At 42.4% G+C, this 25,369-nt stretch overlaps 1 protein-coding gene across 1 annotated transcript in view; it reads right to left on the minus strand.

The window, feature by feature from the left end:
- Positions 1-25,369, minus strand: part of LOC146860745 (uncharacterized) — a 317,920-nt gene that overhangs the window by 140,376 nt on the left and 152,175 nt on the right. Inside the window, exons 11-14 of the mRNA XM_085646168.1 lie at positions 12,021-12,161; positions 3,421-3,488; positions 2,876-2,999; positions 2,478-2,566 (exon numbers count right to left, since the gene is read on the minus strand). Coding sequence (XP_085502294.1) covers positions 2,478-2,566; positions 2,876-2,999; positions 3,421-3,488; positions 12,021-12,161 — 422 coding nt within the window. The remainder of the gene's footprint in view (positions 1-2,477; positions 2,567-2,875; positions 3,000-3,420; positions 3,489-12,020; positions 12,162-25,369) is intronic.

Raw genomic sequence — 25,369 nt, forward strand, 5'->3', positions numbered from 1 at the left:
CTTCCTTCCCCGCCTCTCTTATCTCCACTTTTCCATCCCCCACCATTTCCCACATCTAACTCATAATGCGGCTGTCACCTTTGATTCATTAACTTCCTGCAACTACATTGCCTCCATTCCCTGCACTTGTAGTTACTTTTAGATTTGTCATTTTTGCTAGGAAACCTGTTTTACCGCATTACCAATTATTAACCCCTTGCATGCCCGCCCCTTTCCCCGCCCAGTGCCGCGCTTTGTATTAGCGGGCGGAGTTCATGACGAGCTGGACTCGTCATGGGCACAGCGCCACCGCAGCCCATGACGAGTCCAGCTCGTCATGGGCACTGAAGGGGTTAAATGAATGATTCTACCTCTTTTATTTCCAATCTAGATTATTGCTTCTCTCTTCTCTTTCGACTCTCGATGTAATCGCTCCCCCTTATACCTAATTATAATGCTGCAGTCCACCTACTTAACATTCCTGTGCTTAGGACACTTTAAAGACTATGGGGCCAACTTTCAAATTTATAGATGTCTGCTGGTCCCACAGACATTTCCCTACATTGACAGGTACCACTTTCAATTTAGGAAACGTTTGACAGGTGGTACAGTCAGCCATCACAGCCAACTGTCAAATTTTTCAAAACCTTTTCGGTATTCAAAGACAAATTCCCAAAGTGGGAGTTTGTTTTTGAAAAACAAACAACTAATGGCCCCCACACCAATTTCCTGGCAGTGACAGACAGGAAAAAATATGTATTACACCATTCACTCTAAATTATGGTGAACAATGTAATGCCCTTCCTCCGTACTCCATTGTGCCTTCGGAGGAAGTTATCCATCCACAGAGCCAATGGGGGATACGTTGATGGAATACTTACAGTTAAATTATGGTGAACAATGTAATGCCCTTCCTCCGTACTCCATTGTGCCTTCGGAGGAAGTTATCCATCCACAGAGCCAATGGGGGATACGTTGATGGAATACTTACAGTTCACTGTCTCTAAATGCGGCAGGTAGACAGAGGGTTAGGCGGGCAGGGTACCCGGTTGTGTTTGGGACAGAATACTCTGTCCACCAAACTATAAATCGGGCCTTAATAACAAAATTTGCCTCTACCCAGCTACTACATCTCAATAAATTCAGGCTCCAAGCTAACTATCCTCAGCCCAGTCACTCAACCATACAGAAGCGCTTCTAACCCTATTCCTGTTCAATCCCAATATTATTACTCCTGCTTTCATCACAGGGGAAACCAGCACCAGCCCATGCATTAATCACCCACACCTTGGTGACAAACTGTCATAACCCTAATGACAACAAACCTTTTACAGAGTGATTTTGAGACACTCTAGAGCCACTTAGTTCAATGGTCCATAGTACGAAAATATACCTAATGCCAATATGCTAATAACATACAGCTATACCACAAAGTTTCCAGTTGCTCGGACATCACATCTCTTAAATTCTTTCTTGAAAAGTTAGTTAAATAGATGCCTACTTTCTCTCTAAAACTGACCCCAAACAAATCTGAGTTTCTTCTACTCCACACAAGCAACTTCGCTCCGCCAGTCCAAAAATAGTTCGACTCCATTTACCCATTGAGCATCTCACTATCTCTAGTACATCAGCAAAATCCCTTGGTTTCATTATGGATTCCAACCTTGACCTAACTGAACAAATCAATAAGCTAACCAACTACACCTCCTACAGAACATCAAATCCTGTATTTCCCTTGCAGATTTCAGGACTGTCGTTCAATCCCTCACCCTTTCACTCATCGATAAAGGCAATGTTATCCTTGCTGGACAGCAAAAACATCAACTGTATCTCTAAAAGCAACACTACATGTGGCAGCCCAAATCATCTTTAATAAAAAAAGTCAGAGCATTTCAGCCTTTCATGAAGCAACTACTGTGGCCTCTAGAAGCCTGCATTAACTTCACAATTTGCTGCACTATCCATAAGATCATACACGCTGGCTTTCCATCTTACATTAAAGACAACTTCGCACAGCAAGCAGATTCACAAGAGGAAAAACCAATGTCCTTCTTGAAATTCCTAAATGAAGGAAAAGTACAATGACCAACAAAGCCTTTTTCTGCCTCACCCCTAGACTTCGGAACTCCATTATTGACGTCCTCAGAATGTGCTCCTCTTCTGTTAAAAAAATATTTTCCTGTCTAATTTTAACTATCTTCAGATCAACTCCCTCCCTGCCATGCTCTAATTTAATCCTATGTTCCCCTTCCTTTCCTCAATCTCTTGTTAACTTCTTCATGTTATTTGTACCTCCAATGCGTTCTATGTAAAGCGCTCCACTCTCCTTGCGCTTAGGTCTATGCTATATAAATACCTAAAATAAATAACTGGATCATAATATCCTTTGTCCCTTAGACATGTGATCCGCACTATCTTCTCCCTATTTTCAAAGGCCATGTACCTATACAAAAGGCCAAGTCAGGACAATCAAGACAAAATTTAAAAAAAATACTCACGGCACTTGCACAGCAATCTGAGCCCCTATGTTCTCCAGCAGAGTTGGGGTGAGGATGAAATTATTCAGTTCTTCCACGATACACGTTTTCTACCCCCCCAAAAAATCAGAAAATGTCAATTTGAATTGGACAATATTTAATGAAGAACCTCTTGCTGATATTTGGCAATGGGCAAGTGTACTGATATCATTGTCTTGCAACATCAGCTTCAGTAACCTTTACCTTTCCCTGTGAGCATTGTGTCATATAACATAAGATACCGCTTTGAAATCACTGTCTTTAATATCAAATGTTTCTAGGAGTAACAGTATATGAGAAACAACCTGATTATTCGACATAAATGGTGAACAATGGCAAGACGTTTACCAAACACAGAATAAAGATAAGAAATAGATTACCAAGTACGTGTCCAGCTCGATGGGCAAGTTCTGGAAGAAGGTCAGGGTCTGCTCGATACTCTCATTGGTCAGCAAGTTTCGGAGTGAGCTACAGTCGCTGCCGGCAGCCACAGTGCCCAGAGATCTAAAGATAGACAGAGAGTCATTTTGCCTTAGAAACTCCATAAATACCCAATGTCTATGTGATGGTCACCAAAACTGATGACCCCCTCCACATCTGTCACTTCTGAACTGAATACATGGAAATAGAACATAGAGGAATTTATTATGTTAGAGAAATTAGACTTTCCGGACAATCCCTAAGTAGTGAGAGCATTCAGGGTTAATGATTACTGAATATTATTAAGGGATGATGAATTACTGAAATGGTGCATTCTGAATGTTCTTCGTGTGTAGTGATGATTTACTGAAATAATCCATGCTGGATGCCTGCTGGATATTTCTTAAGGGGTGAAGACTTGTACACATGGTGCCTGCTGGAAGTTCCCTAAGTAAGTTACTGAAATGATGCCTGATGAGTGTTCTATTGTGCAGTGATGACTTACTGAAATAATGCCTGCTGCATCTTGTCTCTCATCCGTGACTTCACAGCTTCCCGGTACAGAAGTTTTGTCTATAAAAGTGAACAAAATGAAGCAATTTTAGGAACAGAGACAAATGTTCTCCCCCCGATCTACCTGTTGAATTCCCTCATAGGGTCAAATCAAGATCATGGACAAACTACAAAATCATTAGATTAGACAGAACCGATAAAACAGGGGGAGGTATCGCCTGTATACATCGTAGCAATATTTCAGTAAACAGAGCCATATCCCCTGTATTCCCCTCTTGCGAATACTTATGCCTCGACATCACCAGCAATGGCAAACCATTATGTTCTAGTATTATTAGTCTTATTTCTGCTTATGTAAAGTCGACATTAAGGTAAATTTGGCTTACTTTATATTTCTTTTATCTGGTTCACTTTCTAGTTCTTTATCTTCATTTTTCTCATAACCCCGGGCACATTTTTATTTTTATTTTTATTTTCACGGGTGTCAGGTGCTGTTCTCCTTTGATATATATTTTTCACTATTCTTCTATAAAGAATTCTTTCACATTGGGTTTGGTAATCAGATGTTCTTGGTGTACACCTGTACTGGAATCTCTCACCACTCAGTATCAGTTATATCTGTACATGTGTGCTATATGTTTATATTGTGGACCAACTCGTGTTACTGTAGATTGACTTATCAATCAAGTGTTTGTCTTCTCATTTAGCAAAATTGTAAAGAGTGGACACCTGATGAAGGCACATGCCGAAACGCGTAGTGGAGACCATTATCATCAATAGTTGCCATTATCAATTGGTTATTGTCAAATTTTCGAATGTCTATAACTGTGAAGACAATTATCAACAAATCATCACTATCAATTGGGTGTTGTCAAATGTTTATGTGTTCATTAATTTGTAATTTTGTTAGTCCTGTGAATAATTTTGTGCCCAAATTTTTTTTTTCCCTAACCTTTTTTGAGTATTTATGTTTCATGCCCCTGTATATTTTTGTGTATTAACAAAACATGTAACAATTTTGATACAAAGAAAGAAACAGAATATTTATTCATTGACCCCAAAAAAATCTTTAAAATATAAATAAAAAAGGAGGAAAATAAATATCACGTGAAGTTCGACTAGTGGTTCTGTTGAATTGTTCTTACATGATAATATTATTTGTATTGCAACTTTAGGGCTCTTTGTCTAGGGTTGGTACACACTTCCTATGCACACTTCTTTTTCTATTATCTTTTCCCTACTTTACCTATCAAACCATTATGTTCTATACACACCATCTATCATCCACCTGGTGAGGACCTAGCCTTCACCGAACACTTCATGGATATGGTATCAACGAATATGGGGTGCCAACACACCCAAATATTCCTTGGAGACTTCAATCTATATTGGAACGATCACAATGACACAGTGGTTAATAGTCTCAAAAACTAACTAGATGACCTAGATCTAACCCAGATATGTAACAGCCCTACACACGATAAAGGTTCAATCCTGGATTTAATAATCTCTAAAACCGATTCCATTCAGATCGAGTCGATCCAACCCTGTGACTGGTCAGACCATCATATTATTACCTTCTACATCAAGGAAATGGTGAAATTTAACTTGGCGCAATCCACAAGACCTAAAATATGGAAAAGAGACATGAAAAAAATCAACCCTAACACTTTGCCATCCCCCAGTTACAACCTACTTCGGCCCCCTACAGGGTCTTCCGAAGTACGTGATCTCACCAATCATTACCTCTACGCCATGACCTCGATAATAAATGAGGTCGCACCTCTTCAACTAAAGAGAGTCTCCATAAAGGACTCTAAGCCCTGGTACAATGGAATACTTAATGAGGACAGACGTTCGCTCTGAACATCTGAGCGCACCTGGAGATCTGTTCCATCCGCCATTCACCTCAAGATCCTCAGGACAAAGAGAAATGCATATTACCGAAAGATCAAGCGCACCAAGGCTGACTTCTTCAGCCTCCAACTAGACCAAGCAAGAAACCGCCCCAAAAAACTTTTTGAATTAATCAAAACCCAATCCAAGGATGCACCACAACGTCCACAAGACTCATCATGCCCGCAACCAAACTGTGAAGAATTCTCCGTCTTCTTCACCCAGAAGACTGACGCCATCAAAAAGGACCTCCTAACTGATCTAACCCTACAGGCGGGACCGCACACAAATAGCCCAGCATTTCAGATTGCTTCATACCAAATCCCTTCAAAGCTTGACCTAAAAAATGAGGCAACCTGGTCTTTCTTTACCACCTATTCTGAAGAAACCATAGGCAAAATACTCAGTGCCCTGAACCCTGCCAACCACTTCACCGATCCTCTCCCCGCTGATGCCATCAAAGATCTTACTCCTCTGCTTCTGCCTCTCTACCAAGATCATAAACAGCTCACTTCAACAAGGCTGCATCCCAGACACCCTCAAAGCTGGCCAGGTATCACCCATTCTAAAGAAGCCCACGGCCGACCCCACGGACTTAAACAACTATCGTCCTATTTCCAACACTCCTACCTTGGCCAAATTTTTGAAAAAATGTGTTCACCTACAATTGACGAGGCATATTGATCACTTTGACCTCCTTAACAAACACCAATCAGGCTTCCGAGCAGGTCATAGCACCGAATCGGCCATCACACACATAATTGATGATGCATTACAAATCCTTGATCAAAATGGATCCTGCTTACTCATCCTACTAGACCTCTCCTCAGCCTTTGATACGGTCAAACACAAGAACCTGTTAGACCTCCTGGAACATAGAATGGGATTGTCAGGAGCAGTGCTAAACTGGTTTACCTCATTTCTCCATAATCGGACACAACAATTCAAGGTCAATAACTCCTTGTCCAAACCCGTCCCAGTAACTCTAGGAGTCCCACAAAGGTCTTCACTTTTCCCTACATTGTTTAATCTCTTCATGGAACCACTCACTGAAATTCTACATGCATCTAACGTACAATATCACATGTACGCCGACGACACACAACTATATCTTAAGATCCACACCTTAGAAGACATCAAATTGCTTAATATAACGCTTAGGAACAGAGAAACTTGGCTAGCAGAAAACCATCTCAAATTGAATGCCCTAAAAACAGAATTCCTTCTTATAGCTCTACCCGCCCAAGTCCCCATAATGCAAGATTGGATTACACACCTTACGGCACTCAAAGTTCAACCTACCATCGTGGACTCAGCGAAATCACTCGGAATTACTCTTAACAGTAACCTCAATATGCAAAAACACATCAGCAATGCTACAAAGGGAGCAAACTTCCAGATAAACACACTAAGGAAACTTAAACCTTTCCTACCATTCAACGACTTCAAGCAGGCAGTACAAACTCTAGTTATACCTAGACTGGAATACGGTATTATCTCTCTTAGTGGCCTACCCAAAGTATCAACTGCACCGTTAAGAGCTTCTATCAATTCTGCAGCAAGACTCATTACTGGCTCTAAAAGAAGTTCCCACATCTCCCCGGATCTACAATCCTTGAACTGGCTACCTCTGGAAGCCAGAATTCATCTGAAAATAGCGTGTATGATGCACAAAGCCATGCATCACAATGCACCCACCTATCTGGCACAGAAACTGACGATCTCTGGTGGGATCAGATCTTCAAGAAGTGCTGATAACCTACTACTGAAACCACAAAGGTTCCATAAGAAGAAAACATATAACAGAACCTTCTCTGGGATGGCGTCCAGAATCTGGAATGCCTTACCTCCTGAAACCAGATTTAACCCCTCTACTGCTTCTTTCAAAAAGGAGGTAAAATCGATCGATCCTCGTGGCCAAATTCACTTGAGTATGGACTATAGATATCTGAAGTCCAATCACATCCGTGCCCCTATCTATTTTGTGATATGGACCATCTAAGCAACCTAGACATTTTTTCTTCCCGCTGTCGAACACAACAGGATAGTTTTTGCATTTCTCCTGATTGCTTTGCTTCTACAAGATGCTTTGTATATGTGCTTTGTTTGACATCTATTTGTTCTATAGTAACTTTATTGACTGTATAGCGCTCTGATATCCGTTTAGGATCTTGTTCGCGCTCTATAAAACTTTCAAAATAAATAAATAAATATACTTTTTACTTGAAAATTGCATACATTTCGAATTTGTTGGTGTTGTCAGTAAAGATTCACATCTAGCAAATTTGCTGTGTGATGATTCTGCTTAGCACAAACCTTTGAGATCAACGTGCAAAAATTCTCCCTTGCTGTTCTACATTTAATATATGTGAACGTAAAGCAAAATACATTACTGCTTCACAGGTTCTCAGGTTTAAAGCCTCTTTTTACATGATTAACTAAAAAGATCTTTACTGGCACCACTCGGTTCAGGGAGTAATCTACATCAGGCATGTTCTAAGTAGATGTAGGTGTAACTCGCATAATGCCATGTAGCGAAATCACAAGGAATTACCTAAATATTCCACGAGATTACACAGAATTAAGAGTAATTCTGCATCTAACACCATACATCCTAGATGGATGCGAGGATGCATTTTTCGCTAAGAAATCAGGGGTGGTTTCTTCGTTATGGTGGAGGAGCGGTGCTCTACTGCTGAAAGGCAGGAAATGGAAAATAAAATGATAATAAAATTATTATCATTTTATTTTTCACTTACTTAGCCGAGTCCACCGAGTCTAGGGCGGGGCGGGCCATGCTCTGCGCCTGTGGCAGCCAGGCTCAAGGAAGAGGAGTGGAAGGCGCACTGTAAGCGGTCATGTCAGTTTGGCGGGCCTTCTTAGGACGGATAAACTGACATGCACACTTACATTTCTCCATCCCAGCTGTCTTGCACAGGTGGGTGGGAGAAAAGGCATACGCTCTCTTTCCCTAACTGAGCAGCATTTCAGCTCGCTCAGACCAATCCCGGCGCTTCTCTCATGCATGAGAGTAGAGTCTGGATTGGGTGAGGGGAGAGTGGAGGGGCACCGAGGTGGATGGGGCACAGAAGCATCGAGGAGGCATCCAGGATTGGCAAGTAAGTTCTTTTTTTTTTATTATTATCCCCCATTCCCTAGCGCTGCCCCACCAAAGTTTAGTGGCAGCAGTTGCCACTGTAAGAAATCCCGCTTAATGCTACAGAACACGAATAGCAGGTGAGCAGCCACTCACACTCGCTAAACGTGCACGTAGGGTAGGATTTTCCCCCAATATAGCCCTAGTTTGTTAGAGCAAAATGCACCCTTGTGTTCAAATGGAAGTGAAGATGCATTTTGTGCTAAGTAAATAGAGCTAAATGCAACAGGACACAACAAGACTAGTGTGAGCAACTACTCGCCCTAGCTAAATGTGCTCTCATGGCAGGATGTTTTCCTCCAAATTACTCTCAATTACACGAGTGAGCGTAATCACATTATTATCTGTGGTTCCGCATGAAAGAATAACGTAGAATTACTGAAATTACTGTGATTACTCCAGTGTAATTAAAGTTAGTCCCAGGCCTAGTTCCAAGAAAATGAAAAGCAAACATTCGCAATAGAATGTATGATGGAATCCCGCATGCGTTTAGCACGCATGCCTTCGCCGTTATTAGAACAAACGCATCATTAGTACACATTCGTTCAGCACACAAGTCATTATAATGACTTGACCAAGAGGGGTGCAGGACTTTGGGATAGGATCATTTACTATTCCAACTCCAGTCTGCGCAACAGTAGGGAGGGTGTTGGACTTTAAATCCAAAGCCATTCAACCAATGCTCCCCCTCTAAAGCAAGTCGTTGTAACGACTTGCGTGCTGAACGAATGCGTGCTAACGGCGCGTTTGTTCTATTGCCAGCATTGTGAAAGCAAAGCGTGATTCCGGCTTCTTCCTAAAGGACGTTTCCCTTCACAATGTCAAGAGGTCTGGCTTATAACTGAAAGTAACTCTTCAGTGACTAGTGGTTTAAACACTCAGAAATTCATCATACATGCACTCTAAATGTGGTGGCTATATAGTAGCAATAAAAAATAAGTAAAACATTCAAAGTAAAATTACAATCCACTCTTAAAAGCCTATTGCCTATAACATGTGGGTTTCAAAATAAGTCAGTCCTACTACCTTTGTCCTAATATTTCATAATGAATAGATCAAAGGCCAGGGCATGGGACACAACCCTTACCAAAGAACTAATCAGACTTACAGCCTTTATCATTAACTTGTCACCGTAAACCCCTCAGGACTGCTGCATTGAGCATAAGCTTTCCCACAAGCCAACCATCATTCATACTGTCCTAAAATTACATATACATATTTGCAGTTGACAAACAATTTACAACTCCCCCCAAAAGGATCTAACAAGAATTATCACATTTCAAAACGTCTACCTCAAAGGTTTGACAAAGGGGGCCTCAAAACCCTTGCCCACTGTATTAAACTGTGAAATTCCCCATATAAATACTTTTATCACAGCATAACAATCCATTCTTAAAGACCTAACATTGTAATATAACATATGTTTTTCATAATAAATAAGGCATACCTATGTTGTTATGGAAGGTTTCTGAGATATGCTTTGCACTGCTAAACAAAACTGGAGTATTTTAGGCTTTTTCAGTTTTATTTCATAATCATATCTGCACTACAACAGTGTTTTAACTGAACTAAAACTGCACCCTAAGTGATGTACCTGACTGGGTGAGTGACTGAAAGAATCTGGAATGTAAAATGGCTGGGGAGAACAGGAGGATTCCATCTAGAGCCATCTTCAACTGAATTAGCAGAAGGAACTAATATGTTCTCATCCAAAATGGCACTCCTACAATACTCTGGACCTTGGAGGAGAAAGATAAGCGACACAGAAGAAATGCTGACCAATGAGTTAGGACAGCACATAGCCATATTCCTAATGGAACCTCAGCGTGAACCTGGGTAGACGATAGTTGTTCTTCCTCAGAAAAAGACCAATTTCCGGAGTGTTCCAGAGTGTCAAATCTATTACACATGACCATAGGCAATGCATAAGTCTTAGATTTTCTATCTACAGCCTGCCTGCTTTCATACTGACTAACTCCAAAGAACTTGGAAGTTGTGTTGTTAGTTGAAAAATGATGAATGAGTGATGAGAAATTTCCCTTGGCATTCTCTGTGGAGTGACTGCTGGACTCTTACACACCCGCAGCATCGTTTGAATGTAATATTTTTGAGGATTCATTCATCTTACTTTGACTAAAAACTCAACTTCCAAATCTTATGGATGATTTACTGTTGCTTTTATGAAGAGTCAAGTATTGGGTAGCTTGTTCATTGTCACTAATGATCTAGCTACACCATGGTAGCACATGCTGGTTGTTTGATTGATCCTCTATTACTGTAACAACTATTCAATTACAGTCCTTTTTAATCTTCCAGTCCAACATCACTTTTACCTGATTGGAACATTGTTGCAGTGTATAGTTGCATGCCCAGGTTCCACAAGGGGTCTAAGGTGCAGCTTATGTAGCCTTGTCCTTGTTATTGTGCCCTGGGAGTTGGGAGTGCTGTTGTTCATTGAAACTACCACTCTCAGCCCTACCAATACGGTGAGCGGAGGACTGGGAAGCAGAGGAGCTCTCCTTGAACCACTGCCATCTCCTGTCATGTCATGAAGAGTGGTGGCGTTCTGACTGCAACCAGAGGCCTCTGAAAACAGTCAACCCAAAGGCCGGATCTACAATTATCTCCTTTACTGAATGTGGACCAGACTTGTCTTTTATTAGAACGAAGCATGTACCTTTTGGGCTGCTGTCTGTAAATGAAATGTATATTTTTGTCTGTGGCTTTGCGTTCCCCTTTATGAATTGTGCACACTTCTAATACTTAAAGTATTTCTGCACAGTATCCTACAGCCACTCCAAAAATAATGTCTTATTCATGAAAGGCATGCTCAATACACAGATATTCCGATACACACTGACTTCCCGATCCCTTAAATGGATCTGTCTGCAAACAGCCACTGTTGACCTTGTTTCAGAGGGCAATGCCCTTAATTCATCAAAGGCCACATCACACATAACTTTGACATAATTCTCCAAGACTCCCCAGAGATTTGAATAGTCATAAGTTATAAGATAGACTGTAAGAAGCCCCACATTTCTGGCCACACCTTTACCTTGTTGGTAACTGAACCATCCAATTGCGCTAAGCACCGCTGCACTGGGCATAATATCACTCCCTATCAGTTTGACCTGTTAATCTAGTCTCTGTGATTCTTGGAAAACTGACTGCCTGAGATAACCCTGTGGCCCTGGAGACTGTGGGGGGCAGGAAATGACTAAAACTGTTGCTGGGCGGAATCTGACCTGAGATATCAGTTGGAGCAGACCATGTGCTGATGGCAATTTTAGGACATAATCAGAAATTTTGGGTGGGACAAATGATGTGTGCTGCTAGAGTGGGGCAGCCCATGTGATGACCCATGATTCTAAAATTGTGGGAGGTGATGAGTAGAGCTGCGCACTACATCAGAAAATCTGTGTTTCTGAAGCTGTGCTTGACATTTTACGAAGCAAGTCCTGAGCGGGGAAAAGTTAGTTGGGGAAGTATGACCTGTTGTCCTGGTGCAGACATTGAAGGAGTTGACATGTATTATTCACCTGTTGGGTATTCCACAGTCCTTTCCCCGCACTGCTGATATTTGATAGTAGTGAGTTCAGGCGTAGCTTCAGGGTGAGCAATGGTAAGTCTTTTAGGAAAGGATTGAGGTCATTCAGCCACTGCGTGAAGTTACTGGAACTCTGAAAAGAAAGAGGCTCATGTTAAAGCGACTCTACTAAGAGAAAGTAGCAACCTTCTGAGTTAGGCAGACCGTGGCTGGAGATTACTGAAGGGTGGCTAGCAGAGTACATTACAGGAAGCTTTGAACAATCAAAAATGGGAGTCCCAAGCATTAAGCTCCAGCGGCATCACTTGTAGGTCTATAAACCCCAGACTGGCCATTCCTACCATCGCCAACAACCCCAACTGGCATATCACACCCTAGATGATCAAGGCACTGTAAGGGCCAGACACTGTAATCTCCAGTCATCAAATAGCCAAGACATTGAAAGCTCAAATACTGAAAGGCTCAGGCACTGACAGATGCAAACACTGACAGATATAAACATTGACACCAACAGACAGTGGGGAATTCATATACTACCAGCTGTAGACACTGAAAGCTCTAAACACTTCTGGGTTTAAATTTGTTTTTCTTTGGCTTTTCAAAAACATCAAACCTAAAAAGCTATCAACACAGATTAAAAAATCCCTCTTTCTCCTTTCCTTCCTCCCAACCTCCCCTTCTCCTGAATTCTTCCCTTTTGTCCCCTCGCTCACCGTGGTCGCCCTTCTGTTTTTTAATCCCTTTTACAGCTTTATGATTCACACCTCTTCGGTATTGGCTAACTCACGCTGGCATAGTAGTTGGCAGTTTGACCCTGGATCATTTTATAATGGGGCTCCAGTTTAATCTTCTAGAGCAATTAGTGACCTGAGTCTTTTGGAGCTCGATAGTTCATGAAAGTGCTTGCCAAAGTATTCCAAACGTTAGCCCATTTTTTCTGAGTCCCTCTCGTTCACAACTATGGGATCTTTCAGGAGTGCATCTTGTAATCACCAGTTTCCCCTCCCTGTCTATTGACTGTGCGCAAAACGGAGACACTTACAGGAAACCGGGACATGGTTAGATAAGTCAAAGGGCTTTTGTTCTACATTTGATGCTCTAAGAATAAATGTTTGCCTAGGAGAATATAGTCAATTCCAATATAGCTCTTGTGCGCCACTGAGTAGTGTGAGAAATCCACCACCAGCGGGTTCCAAGCATCCACAATTCCCGGATCTTCCAGCTGAGTCCTCCCTGTTAGTGAGATAGCCACGGCCCCTGTCTTATTCTAGGTCTCATCAGATCTGACATGCAACACAAGGTTTACGTCACCTACAATCATCATTGGCCTTAAGGCCCAAGCCATTAGGGGCTGGGTTGTGTGGCTAACAAACATCTCTTGCCCATGGTCGAGCAAATAAACGCATGCTAATATCATCATTTCTCCATTGCGGGCCCCCTAATTGCTATTCATCTACCTTCTTTATCTTTTAAGCATCCTTCTGCCTCTATGGGGCAGTTTCGATGGACCAAAATACCGAACCCTGCTGTGTCCTTCCCTTCTGAGGAGAAATATTGTTTAGGAAACACTCTGCTTCTGGGGAGGTGTTCGTCTTGACATGACAAATAGATCTACTCGAGAAGCCCTAGGTCTGTGTGTAGTGGAGTTACCTTGTCAATAATCCCTCTTCTCTTTTCTGGGTTATTGAATCCCTGGCATTGTATGCAGTGAAGTTCAATGTAGACATTCAGTGGTCTCTTCTACAATGCATTCATAACCATTTGTATAGCTGAGTTTCAAACCCAAGGTGTGCTGTTGCATTTGTGGATGGCCTACTCCCCTCCCACTGCACTCCCTTTCAACAACCATTCCACCCCTCCTGAACTATTAGAGTGTAACCTCTAGGAACCATGACATAAACATTATAACTCTTCTGAAATTGTGTGCCATGGACATAAGTCCACTAAGCCTGACTTTGGCTTACATTAAAATGATGTTGACCTCTGCCTGCATTTGTGAACTGCCGCAGGCCAAAACCTCTACAAACTACTAATTCTGAAGTCTCTGTTGTCTAGGTGATGATACTTAGGTTCCTCCAATTTTCTGGCTGCAACTGTCTACTCTTCTTCAGTGAGTCAGTCCATCTCTTCTGAATTCTCAATGCTTCGGTGGTGAGCGTTGCTTACTTTTTGTAGCTGTTTTAGCACTGCCTTACGTCCAGCAAATATTTCCCTGTCCTTGAAGCACCTTGCACCATTTCGGCCTCTTCAGTCGAGGTAGGACCCTGTAGTGCTTTGTTTCCAGATATTGCCCTATGGGGTTCAGGCCGTAAATACTGCATGCCTCTGTCAAGGATTTCATGGACCATCTACTCCCCTGCCACTTGAAGCAGAGGCCCCATCTGTATTTATTGACTTTTCCTCTGAGTAAATCTGTCACTTCTTTGAAGGCCCGTCACTTAAGGAGAGTAATGGGGATAGCTTTTGGAAGATCTGAATGTCTATACCATCATAAGAAATAGTTTCTCCTTTCCGCACCACTCTCATGATTGTCTGCTACTCTTCAAAGTGTATGAAACAAGCAAGAATGTCTGATGTGTTTTTTGGAGCCCTAGCTGCTTCTCATCGTTTTGTGTGCTCTGTCTACCCATATTGAGATGTCCCAGTACGTTCGAAGATTTCCCCAACCAGTTTTTGTCCAAACATTTTTGTCACGTCCCTCTTTCTCATGTGACACTGCACAAATGCAAATGTTGCAGCGTCAGGAACAATTCTCGAAACCTTCCTGCTTTTCTTGGCGAATATTAAACTGTCCTCCCAGGGTGATCAGACGAGCTCTGTATTCTTTCCATTCTAAACTGCTTTCACCGTGCTCTGCAGCGAGTTCAGTGAAAGTCCTCCACATTCTCTTTACCTCGTGCAGGTTTTGTATCAGATGAGCGCATACAGTACCTACCTCAGCTACTTTGATCTCTGCCACAAACTGTGGCATGAAGCTTTTTGTGAGTCTGTCAACTTCTCGTGCCCCCTTGGTACTCTTCTGGCTACTTGGGGAGGGACAATGGGCAAAGGTACAATGGTTCCATCCTGTTTACTCCTGCCCACCTCCATGTTGAAGTGCACCTGGCAGTCCCACTCAGTCATAGGCCTGGTGCCTGGATCTCTCTGTCCTTGTTGTTTGGGGGTCTGACTGGGTATATTCTTGACTGCACTCTGAAGCGTGATGGATCTTAGGGGCAAGTCTTCTCCTCTGTCTACTGGCAGGCTCACAACAGGGGTGCCCATCTGCAGTCAAGGGCCCCCAGTGTCCTCCATCTCCTTGTCGCTCCTTGAGTCTTGCAGTTTGGGCTTTGACCGGATCTGTTTCATTCAGCCCACTAGGGTTCAATGTGACTTAGGACAGTCTCATCTCAGTTTTCTGGTGTTAATGGCGGGGCATCCCCTGCATCTGTGTTACACACCCTAGACGGAGACCCTTCGGCTCTCCTACCTATCTTCAGGGTTCTGGGGTTCTTCCACACATTACATTACCTTTGAGCATGGTCCTGGTGTGCCTTCATTTCTGACTATATATGGGTGCAGCTTCTGTGCGGTGCTGGGCTCACTCGGATAATCTCAATGTCTGGATGTAGTCATGATTTCCTCAGCACAGGCTCCCAATATTGACTTGTGTAGTTAGTTTACATAGCGCGTTGGCTCTACTCTCTCTTTTGCGCTTTAGATATTGCCAGCACAGTCTTCCTTCCGGTTAAATAACCCTTGCTCGTTTCGTAGGTCCCTGCTTTCTGTGCAAGTGGGTGGTCTCTTGGCTTCCAGGTGCCACCTAGCCTGCTCCCCTTGTTTTAATGGCATATTTGCCTCCATGTACAATGCCTACTCCATCACCTAGGAGTCCGTGCCTGTGTAGCCTGCTGCATGCTCCCCCAGGTAACAAGCCCCAGTGCAGGCCATATCTTAGGGAGCACACAAAGGGGGAGAGTTACAAAAAGGAAGCCTGGCAAACATTACAGCAAGGTAAGTTCAGCTAAGTCTCATGGAGAACAACTGCTGGTAAAGCCAGCAATTCTGGCTTGCATATGATACACTAATTAAACATACAGTGGCGTCACTATTTTATGACTGTGAAATTATTGAGTAGAAAAGGATTGCACCTGCTTCACCAAAGAGATAATGCAGTCAGTGGCAGTGTAACTATCTGCGATAAACCCTGGCCCTCTAGTACTGTTGAACTCATTAGAGCTCGCGACAGACAGCAAATGCTGTTTGTTGCCAGGCACTAAAACGGAGAGGCTCATGCTTGCATTTTGCAGTCATTCACTAAAGATTAACAAAGAATACAATTTAAAGTGCATACATTTTCTTTCTTTCTAATGTATTAATGAGTATAAAGTGATTCAGATAACTGAGATTTGAGAACTTTCCTCTCATACTGTAGTTCTGTTAGTCTTTTCTTACCGTGCACATCTGGCTTTTCTATGTGTATCTAACTTTGTATAGGAAAGAAGAGAGCAGAGAAAAAACAGTTTGTTGTGTTAAAGGAAAAAATTAAAAGCAGCATTGGGTATTTGTCTAGCAAAGATGGAGACAGTATGACATCAGGAAAACATGAGTTGGGAGGTTGTGCGGGAATTAAACTCAAACTATCTGGCATGCACAGATAGGAAAAGCATCAGACTGCTAGTCTGCTAAAACAGGAAACAGTTGAAAGCCATTTCATAATGATGCAGTCTTCGACCACTGATGGTGCACTGCTGAAAACAGATAACACTGGAACTCCATGGGTCCTACCAAGGGCCATTCATCTGAGCTCCCAGGGCTTCTTCGAAATGGAGGTCTTTAACTTCTCAGCAGTGTATAATTATTCAGTAGTCATTGTACAAACAAAAACACCAGACATTCCAGCAGAATACAAAGGCAGAGGAAAACAGGGGCCATTAATTGATTTCTCAGCAGGGCATTCTGTTTTACCAAAAATACGAGGCACTTTTACTTAAGTAAACAGACTTGTTTACAGTGCACACAAACGAAAGTGAAAAGCATGCCTTTAAAACTAAACACTCAGCAGAGCATACGAAATAAAGTACATAGCAGAATACATGGCACCTGTCTAATTGGAATATAGTGATGACAATGTGGAACCTACAACACACTATACCAAGGGGAACCAATAGCGTTTATTGGAAAGGTCCAGCACACTTGCTCCTCCGTGATTAAGCAATCTATAAACAGGGAGAGTGTGCAGTTCCTAAGAATCCAGAGAGAAGAGGGGGAAAAAGAGGGGGGTCTTGTTGTGTTCCAGTATGAAGAGGACACTCCAATAGGAGCAGGTGCCCTCACACACCTCGGAAGGTATCATGCTTCATCATTGGGCTTGCTCCTCACAGGGCCGGTGCTGCCATGCCCGACGGGCACCCACAAAAGAGCTTGTTGCTGGAGATCTTTTAGTAGCCCTATGATGAAGTGGAGGTGTGTGGGTTTTGTTTGTATTGTGTGTAAAGTGATGTTTAACAAAAGTGAGTTAACTTATAATTGTTGTGCTTTTTTGTGTCGACAGCAGGGTGCCATTTACCTGAATGATCTTAGTGGCCTCACTAGAGGCACATCCATTACAATGTCCGCATGGATAGTGCCCCATTTGATGGGGGCAAATTCCTTAATGGTTTCTGTGTAGAAGCATGCAATCTCTACAAGGCCCAAAAGATTGCATTTTTCTACCCAGAAGCCATTATGGTATTACCCATGCAGACATTGTAATGTGTGTGCCTCTACCAAGGCCACTAAGACCATTCAGTTAAATAACACCCTGTTGTGGACACAAAAAAGCACACCAATTGTAACTCTTGTAATTGCATCTATATGATCACCTGTCCGTGTCAGATGAGATATAAAGGAATGACAACAAAAGCGGTCAAGGTTAGAATTACAGAGCACAGAAGTAACATTAGATGTAAAAAATACAATACAAAAATGACCACACGTCCCACAGATGGACACACTCCAGATGACCTGTAATGGACATTCCATTAAATATTTCCCCTTATGAGAAAAAAAGTCCTATTCAGGAAGGAACAATAGTGGATCATCCGAATATCTACACATAACGAGGGAATTGAACGGATGAACACACCACCTGGCATGGGGTGGGAAAATGAACACACAGAAAGGGAGTTCCTGACATTATGAATAAATGACTATTTGATCCCTGAGGATCTGATTGATATCCCAACAAGTTATTATGGGCTGGATTAGAAACACTAACGCAAACTAGGAACATGCACATAGCTGCAATTATGGTTGCACACCTTTGGTGGTACCTTATCTTGACCATTAATACTAGGGAGCAACAATGGCTGTATGAAGGGACTCTAAGACATCACTGAGTGGTCCAATACTGGACTACATACCTATGTCTACACCATACATATCCCAGCTGAATAGTGGATCTAGAAGGATGAATGTCATTTTCACAGATTTTTACCTATTGGACTGTAAACTTCCAAGGGATTACCTGATAATATCCCCACAGGAATTGGTGCCACACATACTTTTCTAAATGTCTGCAATGGTTACATACACTTGTGCCTGCTGGTGATTGGCTCCTGCAGTCGACTCACCGATACATACCTGGGCACGTCATGTCACAGCAGATGACATCATTGCTCAAGTAAAACAGTCGAAAGAACTTTCAAAGATTGGTGTGCCATGACACTTGCATGCTTTTTCCTGCCATTTAGTGCAATACTTTTGTTAATGATAGCGCAGGCCAGAAGAAGAACACCTTCCGGTGGAACTAGTTCTAAATAACTGCTAATTGGCCGTAATTGACCCCCCTTCCATCATGGCAGGTACAGTCAGTGGTCTAGTATCCTTACTCAAGCGGACCTGTAGGGAGGCATGCTTGGTCAATTCAAGAGAGATCACACCCCTTCTCTTCCGCTTCCCACCAAGGCAAGCAGAGCCAGCCAGGTCTGCAGGAGAATGCCACAACGCCACAATGTGTCTGAGTAATTAGGACCCAGATCCACCGATCACCCTACCAGACAACAGGTAGGATAACTAAGACTTCACTTAGCCTTCTCCCATCCCTCTTTTTGTTGACAGGTCGCTAAAAGGCCTCCTACTCTGCTTCATCATCAAGGGGCAATTACTTACCCGACTTGGAGTGGGTTATTTTCACCCATCGCGACAATATACTGCTTCAGTTGATGCATGTCGTTGCCGTTTCTCATAAAAATAAAACCCACTGCACGATCGTTTGAGTGGGGATAATATTGTGCATGGGTACTGTACCACTGGGGGCATGCAGTAGAAGGAGGTTTTTATGGGCATGCAAAGTGATTTCAAATGATGAATCGGAAATGTGTTTTTGAATGTGTGTTTGTGTAGTGTTTGTCCTTTTGTGATCCAGATTATGATCCTGGTCAAGCTACAATTCATTATCTGTTTGACCTGATAAATAACCGATTACTATAAGTACAACTAATAGAGTAAGGAATCCAGTCATCGAGTAGTGTAGTTTGTTGCTGTTAGGTCCTGAAGAATCGCTGCTTGAGCCGATTGGACAGATATAGGCCAGAAACATGTTGACCATATATATTTTTTAATTAAAACAGTTACTCGGCTTATTAAGACCATTGAAGACTGAATAAGCACCACATTTTTAATTAGGTTAGTGAGTTCAATCAATAAAGTTACTTGACTATGAACGTCACTAAACCTATTTTAACTCACTCCTGTTAAACATAACTTTGCACACATTACAAACAAAACTCACACCCCCCCACTTCATCATACGGCTACTAAAAGATCTCTGTTAAAGAACCCCCTTGTGGGTGCCCATCGGGCATTGCAGCGCCAGCCCGACCAGGAACAAGTCCAATTATGAAGCATGGCACCTTCCAGGTGTGTGAGGGCACCTGCTCCTATTGGAGCGTCCTCTTTGTACTAAAACACAATGCAACTCCCCTCCTCTTTTTCCCCTACTTCTCCCTGGATTCCTAGGAACTGCACACTCCATCTATTTATAGAGTACATACAACACACCCAGAGTGGGGCAGGACACTAAAGCCCTGTCAGTTCACTAGTTGAGAACCTATGCTGCTGCTAGAAATACTGCAGTGCTGTTTTCCCACAGCATTGACAAGTCACTTCTGTTCAGAAGTCAAGCTGTGAGGGTCATAAAGCACAGATACAGCATTCAACAGGGCAGGTGATTATGTTGCTGGACTCAAATACACAGTGTTGGATTCTGAACTGGGGAGACAAGAAGAAGAATTTGCAAACACACACATATACATACCCACCATTTACATAATTACCATTCATAGACACGCACACACAAATTGTCACACATAACAATCGTTCACTCACGTGAGAAATCAGGACCTGTTTGCATTGTGCCCCCATGTTTTTCCCCCATTTTGATTAAAAGGTGCTGGTTTTCTGACTGTGATTGCATCCTGAGATCTGTTAACCAGACCCAGGACCTGTGCTCTGATTAAAGTACATGCTTAGGTATCATTATAATTAGTCATGATAGGCTCCCTGTAGGTCCCTAGTATATAATGAGGCAAGGTGGATTCAAACTACTTATAAGTTCCTAGTATATAATAGGGCATGAAGGTTTAGAAGCCCAGTAGATTTCCTGCACTAGAGTGTGCACTGCTGTATTGCCCATTGTCATTTTAAAAGCCAGCCTTGCAGGCTGCTTTTCAATTGTAGCTATATGCAAATTTGACTTCAAAAGTAGTAATCTACCTTATTTATAAGTCTACCCTAGGTGCCCCAGGGGTAGATTACCCTGTAACTATAAGCAAGGACATTATAAAATATGTTTTATATGCCCTGGTGAGGAAGGAAAAAACTGCCAATCTCGTTTTCCCCCATTGTAGATAGTTAGCTCCATAGGCTAACATTTGAATATTCCATTTAAGTATAAATATAGATAGGGAGGAGCTTAAAAATTTCATTCAAGGACTAAAAATGATTGTCATAATAAATCCAACTCTTAGATTTATAATACCTATCACAGAAAATAAGTTATTAAACTTTATTTTCTGTAAATCAAAATCCAGCCTTCCAGCTACTCTCTCCTGACTGGCTAGCCATTGCGTGGAGAACTGAAACTGCAGAAGCAGAAGGCAGGATGAGGGCGGGATAGCACTTCATGAGAGCACAGACACACACCCACATCCTGCCACCCCAGTGAGACAGGAGCCCCTGTTATTGGATTAAGGAGAGGGATGGAAGGGGAGTGATGGTGAATCTCAGCCACGCCAGTGGGGTTGCGTAGCCTGATGTAACCTCTCAAGAGAGACTTTCTTCATTTTGGAAGAATGGTGCTTTCTGGGGCAAGAATTTGCCACACATTTTGGAGGAAGTGGTCATACACCTGGGTGGCACCCTGTACCCCATTGATCAGGAGTACCCACCCCTGCTTGACATCCAGGAACACTGTATAAATATGAAAGAGTTACCCAGCAACTCAGTTCTGCTTCCTGAAACTACAAGGAGAAGAAGGACTGCCCTGCTGTAAACCTGATCTGCACCCCAAAGGTCTGCACTCTGAAGGACTGCACCTGCTTCAAGAAGGATTAAGGAGTGGACTCTCTGTAAGCTACAGATTAACCAAGCCCACATGCACTAACTCCACCAAGAAGTTCCCATCCTAGAGTGCGTCCAGTGAACTTTTAGGGATTTGGCCAGGTGCATTGTGTGATTTGTAGTTCCAACATCCCAGGGGCCATCTCAGAGATTCTAGACCCCTGCACTGGTGTTGTGGACACTTTGAACCCTCAAGGAGATCTTCTGGAAGAAGATCCAGAAGTTTGGTGAACGTTTTGGAAAAGGCTCCATACGGTGACAGACTGGACGTCGAGAGTCAAGTCGGCTACCTTCAACTGCTATCTGGCCAGGATTTCAGATTCATCCTGCTGAAAGCTTCGGAGCTCCAGATTACAAGGATTTCACCGGGGCCTCACAGGGAGTCAAGCCGAAGAACCCACACCAAATCTAGTAGCCTGAAGAGGAGCCCCGCTCAACGTCAAGAGAGTATGCACCAGAAAAGTTTCTAAGTGTGAAGATAAAATGTTGACTGAGGTTTCCCGCTTAGTGTATCCGACCAGGGCTCCATCGCAGTCTGCCTCAAACTTTGACTTTGTCCCAGTCAAGCATGACCAAATGTCCCAATTTGGTGCTATTGGTTTCTAAGCAATAGAAAGTGTTTATTTTTTAAAAATTCACATCTCCGGCTCCCTACATTGAATTTTTGTTGGTTTGGTTTCTACTGTTCATACGAATATAATCTATTTTTATAAAGTTAAGTTGGATCTTTTTTGTGTGTTGCATCTTACTTGTTCAATGTATAGGTGTTTTAAATGCTTTAAATGCCTGTCTCCTAAGCTATGCCTGCCTGCTTGTTGCCAGCTAGCCTGGGTTCAGCAACAGAATAGTTTATTGAGACCCTGACTGACCCTTTTATTTTGTCTGTGGCATTATTACTAGTGGTAAGTCACTACCTATCACTAATAACCCACTTTCCAACAACTTATACATTCATTCTCTCATTCAGTTATGCATTCCTTCATTTATTCATTTCTTATATTTTGAAAACTAGTGACCATGTTTACCATCCAGCAGTCATTTTATTTTGATCAGTAAGTAGCTTTATGTTTGTGTGTCATTATCAGTATAGAAAAATACTTTTTAAGCACATAATACTGCTGTGCAGGCCCCATTGCAGCACACTAACAAATTAATTACATTATTTTTCAACATTAATAGGGTTCTGAAGAATACATGTATGACAAACTTTGCTTTGTGTGGTTTCAGGTTGTAATGATAGGATCTGTTACATCCATATCATGAGTTTTTACACTGGTTCTTTTGTTATCATTTATGATGCATTTTAGTTAGCTAAAACAAGCATACTGGTGCTGAATTGCCTTTTTGATCGCATATTTGGTTTTCTCTAACAATTCCGAAACAAGTATCTGTCAGACTTTGTGATTACATTTTGGTTTTCTCCTGCCAGTCTCCAACAAGTGTTTATTTGCTTTTATGATATATGGCATATTTATTTCAAAATGTTTGTTATTGTTTTTTGTAATTGTATTTTTGCAAAATAGAGTTTACTATCCTATATGATCTGGGTTCAATGCAGTAGTTACATATCTGCATCAAACACTATATGTGAGTACTGTGTCATGGCACGGGAGAGAAGAGAAGGAAGCAGAATAGAGACAGGCTCAATGGGTTGCTATAGCAGAAAGAATAATGGTTGTTTCAGAAGGCACAGGAACAAACTCACAATCTGAGAGAACACACACTTCCATCTGATTCCTCATTCAGCGTTGCCATTTTTTAAATTTATCTTTTCTTTTGACTACTGATGTACATAGGTGTATCAATCACCTAAAAGTGAATGCTTATTAAACAAGAGGTTACTTCCCTACCATGAATTTTCAATATGGCCCAATGCATTTTAGCCTGATTGCATGACCCACCTTAGTGCCAGATATCTAGCAAATTGGATGCAATATCGACTTCAGGCTTACTTTGCTACCTGCAACACAAACTATCTTGAAAGTTTTTTTTTCTAAATGGTGATTTTTTTTCTTCATTTTCTCACTCAGTTCTGACTATGAAGGCCTACGTTTTTTCGCGCCTTGATTACTACAATATCCTGGTGTCCCTAAATCACATTTTAATCAATTGCAGCTTATTCAAAATGTGTCTGCACACATCTCACTGAAACTGGAGGTTGAAAGTCATGTTTGCCGGGGACGTGGCTACGGCGCGACTTAAGATGGCCGCCAAGCTGAGAGGCTCCGGCACACCGCGGAACGAGGAATGACATTTCAGATGCTGATTTTAAAAGAGGTGTGTGACTGCAGGGATAGGATAGAGTTAGGGAAGCTACCAGGCTGTTTTTTAAGAAGAAACAGAGTGTTTCTAAATGTTTTTTTTTTTTACCGATGTAGAGTTCTCCTCAGGCAGCAGCTGCCATTTTATATCTTATCTCACGCTGAGAGAATTTCACTGCTTAGGATGCGCTTTGAGGAACGCTTGCAACATAGGTGCTGATTAGGATGGCGGGCGGAAAAGCATCCCGACCCCCGTGGTAGCAGAAAAGCACTGTCCGCAGGTACCGCGGCAACACCGGCGGTCAGATTAGGATGCCCTGCCTGCAACACCCTACCGCGGCAGTCGGATCCCAGGATTCACCACCGGAAAAGCTGAAAATCTGTCCGCGGTGGTCGGATTTGCTGCGGAAAGGCCAAAGACCGCCATTTTCCCAGCGGTTAGGAATACATTGAGCTATCCACAGTATTGCCACCGCCATCTCCGTATGGCCGGATTCTCCGATGCGGTGTGATGGGCTGTTTGAGGCATCGTGATTTGATCGGCAGTCGTAACCGCATTCCGCACAGCGGTACCTTGGCTCCGTTCGCTACTGGTAAGGACGGAGATTTCTGGCAGAACCAGAAACACCACAGCGGAAGGGAAATGGGCTACCTATGCCCATCGTAATACGACGGATGCAAGAACCACCAATGGAGTGTGGAAAAGGGCATTTTCTGCCACCACCAGCACGGCGGATGTGCCTCCGCCCACCATCCTAATCAGCCCCATAGTTATTTCCAGCAGTTTTAAAGAGGGGATATCTTACGTTGCAATGATGTATGGAAGGCTTTATGCAATATGTTCCTTGTAACACTGTTCTAAGTTCATAAATGGTGTTTTATTACTGTATTTTGGCACCTGAATAATCTTTATTTTTTGCCTGCTGGTGAACATTTGGAGTTTACTTTGCTATTGAATCTATTCATATGAATAATTGCAGTAATACTGCTTCTCTGGAGAATATTGACTTACAGTAATTTTCTTTTCTATGGGAAAATTATGGAAACCGCAGTTTGTTTTCACACCTCAGGCTCAATTATCGCCTCCTCGGTGAGGTGCTGGATCTGTTGTTTCTACTTCAGAGACATTATTAATTGTGCAATGGCCAATGCTACGGTACCTCGTGCTGTCTCTCTGTAATCCTCCCAATGTAAGGATCAATCTCCTCCCTCAGTATTTAAGCGACCTAAACAAGATCCTCCTTCACCTGAAAAAGGGGGTGGGAGCACACTGACTTCACATCACAGCGTCATTACCTCTAGGCATCTTGGTCGATGTAGTTCATTGTTCTTAGCACAGGACAAAGTTCGAAAAATTATTTGGCTCAATTCCATAATTTTCAAAGCGTATCCCTAGACACGTGTTTCTGGATTTCTCCGTCATCAGTAGGGAAAAGAATCGTAGGTTGCTGGACATGCTGCCGCTTAATTTTCTCAGGCACAATTCCACTCAGGGCAT

This window comes from Triturus cristatus, chromosome 3_1, assembly GCF_964204655.1.
Source record: "Triturus cristatus chromosome 3_1, aTriCri1.1, whole genome shotgun sequence".
Taxonomy (NCBI): Eukaryota; Metazoa; Chordata; class Amphibia; order Caudata; family Salamandridae; genus Triturus; species Triturus cristatus.